The 14,403-nt window shown below is 35.8% G+C and overlaps 1 protein-coding gene across 1 annotated transcript in view; it reads left to right on the top strand.

Annotated features, from left to right (window-relative positions):
- The window catches only part of l(2)k05819 (transmembrane protein 94-like protein l(2)k05819), a 259,706-nt gene that overhangs the window by 8,734 nt on the left and 236,569 nt on the right, over nt 1-14,403 (top strand). Inside the window, exon 3 of the mRNA XM_089102832.1 lies at nt 1,503-1,631. Coding sequence (XP_088958958.1) covers nt 1,503-1,631 — 129 coding nt within the window. The remainder of the gene's footprint in view (nt 1-1,502; nt 1,632-14,403) is intronic.

The raw sequence follows: 14,403 nt of genomic DNA on the forward strand, positions 1-14,403 counted from the left end.
GGTGGTTCTAAGGCCTAAGCTCAACTTTCTATTGCCATAAGTTGGGTGTATTCTTAGCTATATGACCAATAGGAAGCTTGTATTGTCATAGTGTACAAGCTAGTGTGGAATTGATAAAAAGTGTTGGAACTCTCTTTCATTGTTTTATTCATTTTATCAATTGATTTGTAACGACGACGAAAATAATTGATTATTTTTTAATGCTATTTTAATTGATTGTCCATCTTCAAGTTTGTGTGAATTAGGCACTTTCTGGGCCAAACAATGTTCATATGTGGCAAAAAAAAAACGGTAAAACGGTACTTGACTCTGTCTTAATTTCCTTTAAACTCTCATTAAAAATCATTCATTGGAATAAGCCCTTTCCGCTTTCTATTGCCAGCAACTTAGTGCAACCACCCCTGGTGACGAAAATAAATGTTACGTGAGGCGCTTGACACTTTTATGATCATAGTTAACGTGTTAGTACAGACTTAGTACTAAGGGCGTTGAACACACGGCTCCCGTTTATTATTTTTATCACTTATTTTATATATTTCTACCCCCCCCCCCCCCTGTCTTTTTGTGCACAAGGGATGGCCGTAGAAACTTGGGAAAGGGAAAAGTTTACATGTTAAGATGTTCTGTCGAATTGTCCAGGGGAAATTTTCAGCTGAGCTGGAATTCTTTGGGAGATTATTACGCAGGGGTTTTCCAGGAGAGAAATTCTCCAGGGGAGAATTATCACCAGGAGAAATTCTCCATGGGTAAATTTTCCAAGGGAAAAGCTTTCCATTGGGGGGGGGGGGGAGATTTCCTGGAAAATTTTTCCACTTAGGGGGGATTTCCTACTTGACCTGAAAAACGATCAGAAATTAAATAAAAAAGTTTTTACTAAATAAAGTTTGCTAACGAGAGTTTTACAGGCAATTTCGTCTGCAAGAAATTTTTTGGGGCGCCTTTGCAGCGAGGATGGAATTGTCTGGGGGGGGGTGTTGTCCGGGGGTAGTGTTTATGCTGGAAGAACTTTCTCTGGATGAATTTCTCCAGCGGTAATCTCGCATGGAGGGGGAGGTGGACTTCCTGGAATTATTTGAAAATTGATTAGAAATTAAATAAAGAAACAGAACAAGTTTTTTTCCACTGAAAGTAAGGAGCAACATTAAAACTTAAAACGAATAGAAATTATTCCGTATATGATGGCGGCTGCTCCCTCGTCAATACCCGGCTCTTTACGCTGAAGTTTGACCTTCTTTCTCAATACTTTAAGAGCGAATCCTCAAACACTTGGGCCGTTTAATTAGAATCGGAAACATTTCTAAAAGTACTAAGAAACTTAGAGGGGCAACCCCCCTCATATACGGAATAAGTTCTGTTCATTTAAGTTTTAATGTGGCTCCTTACTTTCACTAGAAAAAACTTGTTTTTTTATATTTAATTAAAAAAGAACGATAAACATTTTTCTTTGTTGTTTCGACCACTTGTTCTTCATCAAATACTCCAATGTGTTTAATTTATTTCAGCAAGCAGAAATTGTTATGGGAGTTTTCGTGGCATAATTTTCAAACAATGCTTGACTTCTTTGGCTGCATTGTCATTATCCTGCAAATAATTTTAATATTCTTGGCTTTTGAATATGCTGACGCTGTGTGGTAAGTTTTTTTTTTATCTGTGAGCCATGAGCGTGTTCTTGGTTGGTGGTCTTTGGGCTCTCTCTCTCTCTCTCTCTCTGTCTGTCTCTTTCTCTCTGTTTGCTTTTCTGGATGTGTTACTTTTTTTGCGGTTAGTGGTGCAGATGATTTTGCGTCCTTCACAATGAACGCTGATTCACGAGCTGTAATTGCATGATTATGATTATAAGCCTCGTCTTGATTGACATCATTTACCCTGTCATCAGCTGTCTTTGTAGGCGGGATCGTTTCTAAACCGGTGGCTATGATTGGACGGTCAATATAACTGGACCGCCTTTGAATATTCTGACGGTTATTATTGGCTGTCCAGTCGAAGCCATGCTGCAGGCTAGGTGAATGATGTCAATGAAGACCAGGCTACATATTTGTCTATGTGCCTGTATGGAATAGTACTGAAACACGATTTAATTTTCGATCTGCTTACCCTAATTTCAAATGTAATAATTCTAAGCAATTAAGTTTTCATTCCCTCGTCCTTCGGTTCTTTACACGAAATTAATTAAAAAAAAACATTCTGAAAAAGAAATTGTTCAAAGAAAAGTAAAAAGCCATAATAAACTTACGACGGGCAGAAATAAAGTCCTATAATTATTCAAACTCAAATCGATCAGAAATTACTATTAAAGAATAAAGGAAACAAAAAATGAGCAGGAAGCCTACTGAACCTACTGCGTCATTTGCGCTTTACGGAAAACAAATTATATCACAAATATTTTCTTTTGCACTTGCAACATTGAATATAAAAATTATAGTGAAATAAAATCTTGAATTGCTGAGGTTTCAGCTGTTAATATCATTATATATATAATATATATATATATATATATATATATATATATATATATATATATATATATATATATATATATATATATATATATATATATATATATATATATATATATATATATATATATATATATATATATATATATATATATATATATATATATTATGTATATATAATATTCAGTTTAATTTTATTAGTTCCTCCCAAGGACTGTTCAAGCATATATATTTTTCAATATAACGCAAAGGAGGATGAAGGTTTTAGACCTTTACAGTCAGAGGAATGGTAAGGGGGCAGTTGCCAAACTCTTGTTTATAGTGATTTTTGTTCGTTTTAAATTTAATTTGAATATTGAATTTATGTTTTACTCTTTTAAGATTTATTTTTGCATTTATATTATTACTTGTTGTATGTTTTTTCCTATGATAGTTTATTTAATTTCTGTTCGTTTTGGGTCTCATTTATTCTCTAATAGTAATTTCTGGTCGTTTTGAGTTTGATTTATTATAGGATTTCATTTCTGCTGGTCTTAAGTTTAACATGGTTCTTAACTTCTTTGAAAAACTTCTTTTTCGGAAAGTTCTTTTAATTAATCTCAAGAAATGTCGACTGGGGTGTTGAACTAAATAAAAATAGGCCATTTGCATTCTGGTAGTCTAAATGGCATGCCTGCTATATCGCAGTAACGGCTTAGGTTATTAAGTTGAAATATTCACGGAATGTTAGGGGATGTTGAACTAGATTCTAAGACATTATGTGGATCCAGATTCTCAGAATGACCATTATATGAAAAATGTTCATAATATTGACCAATCATGGAACTTCGGCCATAATTTTCGACAATGGCAAATCCAGTGGTGAACTTTTTGTTTTGATCTGACGTCATTTATGAGTGGTATGAGGCCATTTCCTGAAATTGCCATGAAATTTGTTTTCGAAACCAACTTCTGCTATCAAGACTTATCTTAATAGTAAAAGTTGGTCACAAGTTTGGGGTTGTTCGTTTAGAGCCTTAATTTTTGAAACACACTTTTGATGTAAATAGCGCTCAACAGCTATGGGACTCCTATTGAGAAGGTCCTCACGTAAGAAATCTACTAAATAAAGACAAAAAATAAACTCATTTTGTCTGGAGACTAAAAATAGACTCATTTTGTGTGGAAATTAAAAATAAAACTCATTCAAAATAGTAATTGAAATTTTTTTTTCTTAAAACCCTTGAAATAGTCGGACAGTTTTGTCCGATTATTTGTTAATTCGTTCGAACAAGACTAAATTTATGTCCAACCGCCTGAACCATCAAACGTCACAAGACGAAGAGGGCAACCCGAAAAACGTAAATTCACAATTGTTGAAAATGAACAACCTGGACCATCAAATGTGACAAGACCAATCCAAGCAGCTAAAGCAAAGGATATTGAAAAATGTCTTAAGTAACGATAAAATAAAATGAAGAACAAAGAAATATGAGCTTAGACAAATTGCGACAACGAGGATCACAACGAATGAAAAACGAAAGAGAAAAACAAAGAAATAAGTGACTTGAAGACAAGTGACATCGAGAATCACGACATGTCAAAAACGAAAGTGAAGAACAAAGAAATATGCGTTTAGAAGACTTGCGACAACCAGCATCACAAGGAATCCAAAACGAAAGTGAAGAACAAAGAAATATACGATTAGAATACAAGCGACAGCGAGAACCAAATTGAATTTAAAACGAATACGAAAAACATAGAAATATGCTGTTAGAAGACAAACGTAATCGAGAAGACCAATGCTGTAGCAGTGTTTGACGGTAACAAGCTCTTACAAAAATGCAGTAAAATCCTATAAAATGCAGTAAACTACTTTAGTGTTAATTACAAGTCTTTGGAACTCTTCAACGCTGTATGTATTCACTGTAGAGCCCTCCATTTTCCCGAAGAAAGAGTAGCAAACAAAGGTGATTCATTTGGAGATTGCTGCTTGGACGGTCGAATGGCATTGCCACATTACTATTTCCAAATGAATTGTTTTTTTTTTTAGGACGTTACTCATTATCATCTAAAAAGCTCCACAAACGAATCCGAAACTTGAACTTACGTTTCGCTTTAACATCGTTAAACGTAAGCAGTGATCAAACAATCAGTTGTTATAATATTTTTAGCTTCAAAGTAGCTGGACAAATATACAATACAGTAATCCTCCCCATTTTTACACCCTCCGTTTCTCCAAACCTTTTTTTTTTTTTTTTAGCAAATTCGTACTCGGCAGGGGTACATTGACTACCGAAAAGTGAATCATGAAACGGATCGATGGGCGGTAATTTTTCCTCACGAAACTTTTTGAGGTGGAATTGTAGTATCCGTAAGAGTAAATGCCTTTGCACAAAAATAAATAATACATTTCCTCATCTGGAAAGTGTTGCTTAAGGAGATTGTTAAATCAGTCTTTAAGGGATCTTAAGCGAAAATGTTAAAATAAGCACTTTTTTCCACTTGAATCAATTCACTAAGGGATTTGGGGAAGAAACTAAAGGAGTCTAAAAACACATTTTGTTCAAGTGCTCTTTACCATGCAACTTGAACATTAAAATCTCTCGGACGTAGGTCGGGTGTTACAGCTTCCAAAGAAAGGTTTTTGGCGTGTTCAGGTCGGAAAGCAATACGATACTGCAGTAATTCAAGCCGTGTTAGATGTGGACGACTTGCCTAAAGGGTTTGAATTGGCATATCCACAATCCATCCTGACGTTACAGATGAATAAAATAAAGGGTAGGTAAAGGGCTCCACACGATTTTTTTTTTTAACCGACAGTATTTTAGCCATGTTACTTTACAACCATTTATTTGACAGAAAACTATGACCAGCATTAACAGTAAGAACAACGTATACTTCACGGTGAAAAATCCGTTCGTACTTTTACGCTAAATTATGGTGCAACAAGTGGGCCTTATGCTAAAAAAGCGTACTTTTACTAAAGGACGCTAATTCAGCGTGTTTCAGTCAGAGGGTTAAATATAAGGTATTCTAGCGTAGATTGTGACTGATTTAACGTTATGGGCGGACCCACTGTAGTCGAGATAGCCAATCCCTGTCATCCTGAAATTACAATTCTTCAACGTAAAATTACCCTTTTCTGTTACGAAACTACAGTCATTTATCGAAATTTTTCGTTGGTTTGGCGTGAAAGGCGTGGCCTTCCAGTTTCATTTTTACCTATCAAAGAAGCCTCCGCGTCTTGATTTTTTGGCGTACAATTACACTCCTTTAGCGTAAATGGATAATGATTAGCCGTTAGGGGTGGGGCAACCCATACAAGTTTTTATGGGAGGGGGGGGGTGCACGTGGATTTTTGGGGTCAGGACAAAATAATTTTTTTTGGAGCGGGGAGGGTTCCGAGTTAAAATTTGGAATTGCAGCCTTTACAATTTGATTAATTGTAAAATTAATATAGTACAACTACATTATGTACAACTATTATTCAAACCAACATTATTGTTCAACAATTGGTAAAAATAGTCTATAATCTAACAGTTGTATTACAATTAAATTGTTTCCAGTAGCAAACAGGTTGTCAAACGACTAGAAAACAGTAGTTTGACAGGTGTACCGCAATCGAATCCTAATGTATTAAACCAAAAAAAACTGCTTTTTCAACTGAAAGTAAGGAGCAACATTAAAACTTAAAACGAACCAAAATTATAATCTATATGATGGGGTTTTCCCCTTAGTCAATACCTCGCTCTTTACGCTTAAGTTCGAATGTTGTTCCAATTCTCTAAGAATGACCCTTGAAGTTTATGTTGCTCCTTACTTTAAGTTGAAATCTTCTCCTTACTTTAGTTTTAATGTTGCCCCTTACTTTAAATTGAAAAAACTTGTTTTTTAACTTAATTTCTGATCGTTTTTTAAATAATGCTTGGAAATCCGGCGCTTCCCCGGGGGGCTTTGGGGGATTAAGTCATCTTTAAAGACATAGTTATTAAATTTTCGACTATGCTGAACCAAATGGTTATTTCAAAATCTTGATCGGGTGACTTTGAGAAAAAAGAGCATGGGAGGGGACCTAGTTGCCCTCCAGTTTCTTAGTAATTTAAAAAGACACTAGAACCTTTAATTTCCATTCGAATGAGCCCTCTTACGGTGCTCTAGGGCCACCGGATCGATACGATCACCCCGGGAAAGAAAAAAACAAAACAAAATTACCACGCATCCTTGATCTTTCTTTTGGCGAAACATAAAAAATTTCACATTTTTGCAGATAGAAGCTTAAAACCTCTACAGAAGAGTTTTCTGATACGCTTGATCTGATGGTGTAATTTTCGTTAAGATTTTATCACTTTTAGGGGGTGTTTCCCCCTTTTTTTGAAAATAAGGCAAATTTTTCCAGGCTCGTAACTTATATATTTTAAATAAAAAAAAATGCAATTATTTTGATGTATCTATTGGTATCAAAATTCTATTTTTTAGAGTTTCAGTGACTATTGTGCCGGGTCGCTCCTTACTTACAGTTCGTCACCATGAACTGTTTGAAAGGCTGGATTTAAACACAGATCCAGACTTCTGGGGAAAATATCAAGTCAAATGGAAGTAGAAAAAAGTGCGAAAAGACCTTGATCCATCGTACCATACAAAGTCTAAATTCAAAGTGAAACTTGCCAAGCAAAACCTCTACTATTTCCATTGTAGTTGCTCCTGCCCAGTATATTAAAAACTGTACACGAAAACCAACTACATGACGAGAAAAAATCATACAGTCTTGGCCTATCACTTTTGACTAATTGGTATCAACTTAAAAACATGACCATCAGACCAAACACTACGGAAAAAGACAAACGAATCCAATTATTTCTTTATTATTCAATAATATAATATAACTCATAACTTTAACTTTAATATAACTCAATATAATCAATATCACATATATCTGACTAAGAAATTACAATAAAAACAAGAAAAATTGTTTTAAAGTTTGTTTAAAAATTCCCTGACTCTTGCTGGTAGGAGAGCTTTCTTCGTTGGTTCCATCTTGGCAACATACCTGCAAAGACAGTTCATAAGGTTACTACAATCAGGAAGGGTTCTTCGTAACAATAAGTAATTATTCAGCGGGAGAATAATTTGAGTATGTATAGCATTCATGTTAGGTCAAGCTGTGATTAACAATATCTCCAGCAACGGCAGTAGCGAAGACAGGATGTTATTTTCGGAGGAAGACGTAGAATATAAAAGAGGGATGACTCCTTGGTTATATCAAGTAAAAGTGATTTAAAATCATTGTAGGCTAGGTTAGTTTTAGCAAGATGGAGGTAGAACAGGTTGCAAAATTAGTCCAGCAGAGTTTAAGGAGGCCAGGAAATAGAGACATAATAGACCCAAAAAGATAGCTCAGTTTCCCTGAAGTTTTATTCAGGAGTCAAGAAGGAGTGGGGTGAGGGTTTTTATTTTAAGCTGGGACTTACGAATGATTTATCAAAATTTTAGGGAGTTAAGGTCTTGCTTACAAGCAAAGGATTGCATGCTCGAAACGAAAGTTACAACTTGCAAAATTTGAAGGAATCTAAAACTGATCAATAAGATGTAAAAAAAAAGCTTGCTTCTTGGCGAAAACGGTCAAACTTCGAAGTGGAAGTCCATCTTGTCGCTACTGGTAGATTCAGAATTTAGAAAAATGCAGAATTTGACCAAATTTACTTTTTAGAGGTATGAGCAGTACTTGAGTAGGCTGGAAAACTTGCTTGGAGAAAAAATTGTATGTTCATAAATGAAATTTATTCTATTCAACTAAATTCATGTAACAAACCTCTTCATTACGCCGAGTAAGCCTTTTTGATTGTCGTATTTGATGCCGAAAACCCAGTACTACATGTACCAGGTAAGTAGGGCCTCCAGTATTGTGTTACATTCGCAGATCTCGACCAGGTCAACATAAACGACGATCCTGCGTCGAAAGTCCTGCTGACCTGAAAGAATAAAAACTGTTTGGACCGTCTCCCAAGCTTTAAACAGAGATGGCAACAGGGGTAAAACGTTCTTTAAGCTAAAAACCTTATGAACGAAAAACCTAAAGGGCAATAGAACCTGTTTTACCATTATAAAACATAAAATCGCGAAGAAAGGAAAAAAAACAAGGACAATTATCAGCCAGTGAAAAAATTGAAAAATCATGCAAATATTTCGGTCACGACCTCCGCTTGAACGTCGTTAGTGCAGAATAAAACTGATAAAAATATAGAAAAACAAAACCTTAAAATAAAAACACAAAACTAAAATTGGACGACCCTTCCTCAGTAACGGTAAAAGGGTAAGTGAATAAAAAAACACAGGTCTAAATGGCATTTCACAATTTTATTTTACGTAAAACACTCTCAAATACTAAACGCTTTCAGGTTAGATTATTATCGGAGATTCTATTTGATTGCAAAATATCATTTTGTGGATGTATATAAAAACGATCAGAATTAATAATTCCATCATCAATGGGACTTATAAAAGTTTCTCCAGTGTTTCTATTGAGAGCTACCTTTTGGTGAATGTGCTTTTTTATTTCAACTGCCTCCCTGAAAAGTCGCGTGAGACCTTTAACGGGGGGAACAAGGGAGGTTTCGTCAAACAAAATGAAATGGTGTGGACTCTCATACACATATTGAGCCAAGGCGGAATAAAAAACCTCAGGCCTTTGACGTAGCCTCATGGCCTTGTCGATTGAGGACCTATGTTCAGATAAGCTATCCCCCAATTGCTGTTGGGTTCTACCAACATAAAAAAAACACAAGAAAAAGGAATTCTATAAACACCACTACTTAGAATGGGGCTGGTTTGACTAATTGTAAAGTAAGAGCGACTCGTCTCAATAGTAACCGAAACTCTAAAAAACAGAATTTTGATACCAATAGATACATCAAAAGAATTGGATTTTATGCTGATTTTAAATATATAGGTTTCATCAAGTTTAATTTTATCATTAATAGAAGCTTTGTTTCGACCTGTGAAGTTGTGAAGCTGAAAAGAATTTTGTTGTACTTTATTTAAGCAGAATATCTATTTAACAAGGTTTCACTTTTATAACACACAGATTTTTAAAGGTCAACAAAGGTTAGGACCCTCTAGAGGGAGGAGTGGAGGTAAATACTTCAAAACACCTTCCCGGTACATACTTTAGCCTGTAGACGCATCCCTGAATCTTTCATTTTCTTAACGTAACCTCTTTCCCAGATAGCCAAAAGTAGCTAAAGTAGAATTTTACCATTCTATCTGCAAAGTTCATAAGACTTATATAAAACTAAAAAACAACATCAAAAGAACTTACCTTTCAGAAATAAGTCCACAACATCAAGTGAAAGGTCTTCGTTTGTGTAATTGTGTACCTTTTAATCCCAATAGATCAAAACCCGGACAACCTACTTTCACGATATTTTTGCATCGGTCATGCCCCGCGGTATGACCCATTTTCGCAACAGTTGATTGTCATTAGCTCCTCCCAATACACTGAACGAGTTTAAAAATATATTCGAGGAATGTAAAAACACGGCAGAAGTACCTATACACTAAAAAAGTGTATTTTTACGCTAATCCAACAACTAGAAAGTACGCTGATCAAACATGAAATAATGCTGTCAACGTAAAAGTACGTTTTTTTTTACCGTGTTCATTACATGCAGGAAGGTTGAACCGTCTATAATCTGCACCATTTGACACAGTAAAAATGAGCTGCCTGTTGGGGGTTTGTCATCCCCATGAAGCAGCAGGTTGATTTACATTATTCTCCACTTCTCGCTTTTTCATCTAATGTTTTCATAGTTGTTTTTCGGCATAGTTGCGTCTCGAAATATTTCTTCCAACAGATCCATTAAGTTATTAAATTAAAAAAAAAACATGTTTTTTTAACTGAAAGTAAGGAGCGACATTAAAACTTAAAACGAACAGAAATTATTCCGTATATGAAAGGGGCTATCCCCTCCTCAACGCCTCGCTCTTTGCGCTAAAGTTTGACTCTGTCTCACAACTTTATTTTTTAAAACAATAAAAAACTTAGACTTTTAGGTGGTGTTTCCCCTTTTTTTCGAAAATAAGACAAATTTTCTCAGACGCGTAACTTTTGATGGGTAAGACTAAACACGATGAAGCTTTTATATTTGAAATCAGTATAAAAATCTGATTCTTTTAATGTATCTATTGGTATCAAAATTCCGTTTTTAGAGTTTCGGTTACTGTTGAGCCGGGTTGCTCCTTACTTACAGTTTGTTACCACGAACTGTTTGAGATATCCTATAACTTAAAGGATGTGCAAGGCCTTCATCAACAGATTCGCTGGGCCCTAGACGGTACATTTGGCCATATGAACGTGGTTCAAAATTACCTTGAGTGGTATATTATGGATGTACCGCGAGTGGTTTGTAATGGCTCTTTAGAGGCTTTAGTGGCTCTTTAGACTATTTTGAACAAAATGGCTATCTCATGATTTCCATCAGATGCATTTGTAGAAGAGAGGGTGCGGGGGGGGCTAGTTGTCCTTTGATCACTTTTGACTCTTAAAAAGGGCACTAGAACTTCCTATTTCAAATCAGATGAGCCCCCTCCGAAGTTTATAAGACCACCCCGTCCATAAAACCTTATAAGTTAACAATGGAAAACTAACTTAACTTAAAGTTCTTGCCTTGAGGGCTGTGGGGGGGGGGGTTGACATCCCAAAAGACGTAATTAATGAACCTTTCAAATAAGCTGAACAAAATGGATATCTCAAAATTTTGATAGGATGTGTTTGGAGAAATGTCCTTTTTGACTCTAATATAGGACACTAGAACTTTTTATTTCCAGTAAAATGAGCTCCTTTTGAACTTTCTACGACAACTCCTTCTATATGAAGTGCCTTGGTCAGAAAAAAATTCATTGTGCTCACATCGTTCTTTACTTAGGCAGTGCTTCCTATGGTATGGTCTTAATTTCTTGAAAATTTTACACTTATCTCGTGTATAACCATAATGCACTTTGTTAACGTTAGGTTTACTATTATTCAATACCTGCTGTATCGCTTATTAACAGCGCCTACAACAGAATTGCCACTGAAAGATTTCACGCTAAAAATTAATAAATATTGTACTGGATCATTTTTTATATATTCTCACTTCACTTAACCCGTTGTGATGTGATTTAGAGAAAACTAGTGAATAGGGAAAATGTAGTGCTAGACAAGTGATTCTCAGAAAAATTCCTTGACATTTTCGAGGTGTTTCCCCCTTTTTCGAAAATCACACAAATACTCTCAGGCTCGTAGCTTTGATTTGGCCATTAAACTTAATGGATTTTACACATTTGGATTCAGGATAAGAAGTCAATTCTGTTCAGTATCTATTGTTATCAAAATTCCATTTTTTAGAGTTTTTGTTACTATTGGACCGAGTCGCTCCGTATTTACAGTTCGTTACCTAGAACTGTTAAGAAAAAATACGGGGGTAAGATGGCCCTTAGGTTGTCATATTTGGCCCTCCAAATGAACAGGTGGGTCACATTCGTATGCCACTAAATTTAATAAGTTGGTTGAAAATTGGATTGGATAGAGGGGGGGGCAGGATAGAGGATATAGTGTATCAATACCTCAAAATAAGAATCACCAGGGATCGTAAATGTTCGGTTCTGGCTCTTACTGAATATTGGATATTTTAATCCATATTGTAAACAAAACTTCTTTTTTGTTCAAACTGAATTAATAGAGATGGTTACATTTTACTTACAATTTTTTGCTATGTGCGGTTTGATTCAAGGCTATTTTGAACTTGAAGTAGGGCTACTACTCGCTCTTTCAACCTATTTTTTTACATTCAAGTTTACCATTTGTAAAACAACTCTGAGAACAATCATCACCCCTAAAAAAATATACCTCTCGACATATTTACTATCATGGGGGAACTATTAGATAAAAAATTACTATAGGTTTTTCAGTTCCAGTTTTTAACACAAATTTTAAAAAAAACTTATTTTATAGAGATTTTCTCGAGCACGCTAATGCAGGAGGCCCTTAGATTTTACTAATCATCTAACACTTGATTCATACAAGAAATCGAGGTTGGCAAAATGTAAAAACATATTTTCCCATAAAATATTATCAGCATGATACAAAAAAGATCAAGGGGGGGGGGGAGAAAAATTTCCTTTCTAGATTGACAATCTTGATGAAAATAATACCACACAATTCAACCTGCCTGAAAACCCCAAAACAAAGTGTCCAGTTGGTAGTAAAATACAAATTTTGTCCTTCTGCATCGACTTGTGTCTGCTGGTAGAATAGAAATAGCAGTTTATAAAAGCACTTGGCTCCTTTACTTGGCTCCTTTCCACAGTTTTTCTGAGGCGTAAGAAAGTCATTGAATTCACATTTAAGCCGTATATTGATTAAATAGAGCTTATAGTTCGCCAGTTCTGTTCAATAATTGTGTTACTCAAGATTAACTGTCGTCAGGATAAATTGAACTGTGTATCTATCTTCAAACGAGTTGATCTCTCTCTAGTTACGTTTGCGGATGACTTACTGAACCCTTCTCGCACTTTTCAAGAATGCTCTTCGACTTTTGAGCTTTTTCAAGAAGAGTATGAGTGCATTGGTTTGAGTTTTAACACTGATAAAACAGTTGTTCTTCACTTTAATTATACAGTAAATAGAAGTTCAATAAGTCTATCTGGCTCTGAAGTTCCTGTTGCCAGCAGCCTTACTTACCTTTGTATGACTGTTGGAGCGAATCTGAAAGAAACTGCAAATCTGGCACTGAAAAATTATTTTTGTAAGATTCGGACTGCGTATGCATACCTGACCTCGAACGTTTCGTATCTAAGTAGAATACACATTTCTCAGTTATATAACAGCCTAACAGTTCCTCACCTACTTGCTCTTGCTTGGTCTTTTTTCTAAATGTGGTAAGAGAAAGGAAGTTCGCCGTCTTATTTAAATTTGAAAAGTACTTGATGCAACTTCCAACATGGACAAGTAATTCTTTTCTGCAAAGACAGTATCGATTGGTAAACCCAGCGGGGGCTATTGAGAAGCGTATTTGTGATTTAACTACTGAATGCCAGGAGTCTTCCATCTTGGTCATTTATGTTGTCCCGTGTTCGTAGTTGTCGAAGTGTTTTTTTTTTCTTTCTGTTGTTTCTTTTTGTTTTTGTTGGGTATTACTCTGTCTTTTCTGGGACCTGCCAGATTATAAATAAAGTGATGATGATAATGAATCGTTGAATTTCAGTCAAACCTGGTGGGAAACAAGGCTGAGTATTTGTACCTGATTCAACCTGTGTGGGATGATGGGAGTAGCGGTCTAGGTAATACTTACGGAGTGGCACCGTACCGAAGGTTGTTCCAGGGGAAAACCCTGTTACCTAACTTGACTGTCAACATAGTAAGGTTTTGGGAATAACCCTGTTATCTAACTTGACTGTTAAGTAAGTCAAGGTGATTGTGAAAATCTATGACGTAACTTGGCTGTCAAGTAAGTCAAGTTGCTTGGTAAAACCCTGTTACGTAACTGGTGTTATAGAGCTTGGTACTTGCTTGGCTGCCAAAGTGTCTGGAAAACATCTGTGACGTAACATGGCTGTAAAGTAAGTCAAGGTACTTGGGAAACCATGTGACGTAACTTGACTGTCAAGTAAGTCAAGGTGCTTGGGAAACCATGTGACTTAACTTGGCTGTTAAGTAAGTCAAAGTGCTTGACTTACAGTCCCCTTGTTACGTCCCACTGAAGTCCCCTGTTACGTAACTAGTACTTGGTAACTTGGCTAACAGGGTGCTTGGAAAAATCCTGTTACATGCCTCCGATTGGCTCACGTTAATCGGGCAATTAATGTCTCTGGTACCTGATTAGAGGAAACGATATGGAGGACAAGCCAAAACTTGGCTTAACATCGTCAAATCTGACCTCGAGCCGATTGGCGGATTCCGAAGGCATGGTCGCAGATAGGATCCTTCATG

Source organism: Artemia sp. Qi Xiang Cuo, chromosome 17 (assembly GCF_049724085.1).
Source record: "Artemia sp. Qi Xiang Cuo chromosome 17, ASM4972408v1, whole genome shotgun sequence".
Taxonomy (NCBI): domain Eukaryota; kingdom Metazoa; phylum Arthropoda; class Branchiopoda; order Anostraca; family Artemiidae; genus Artemia; species Artemia sp. Qi Xiang Cuo.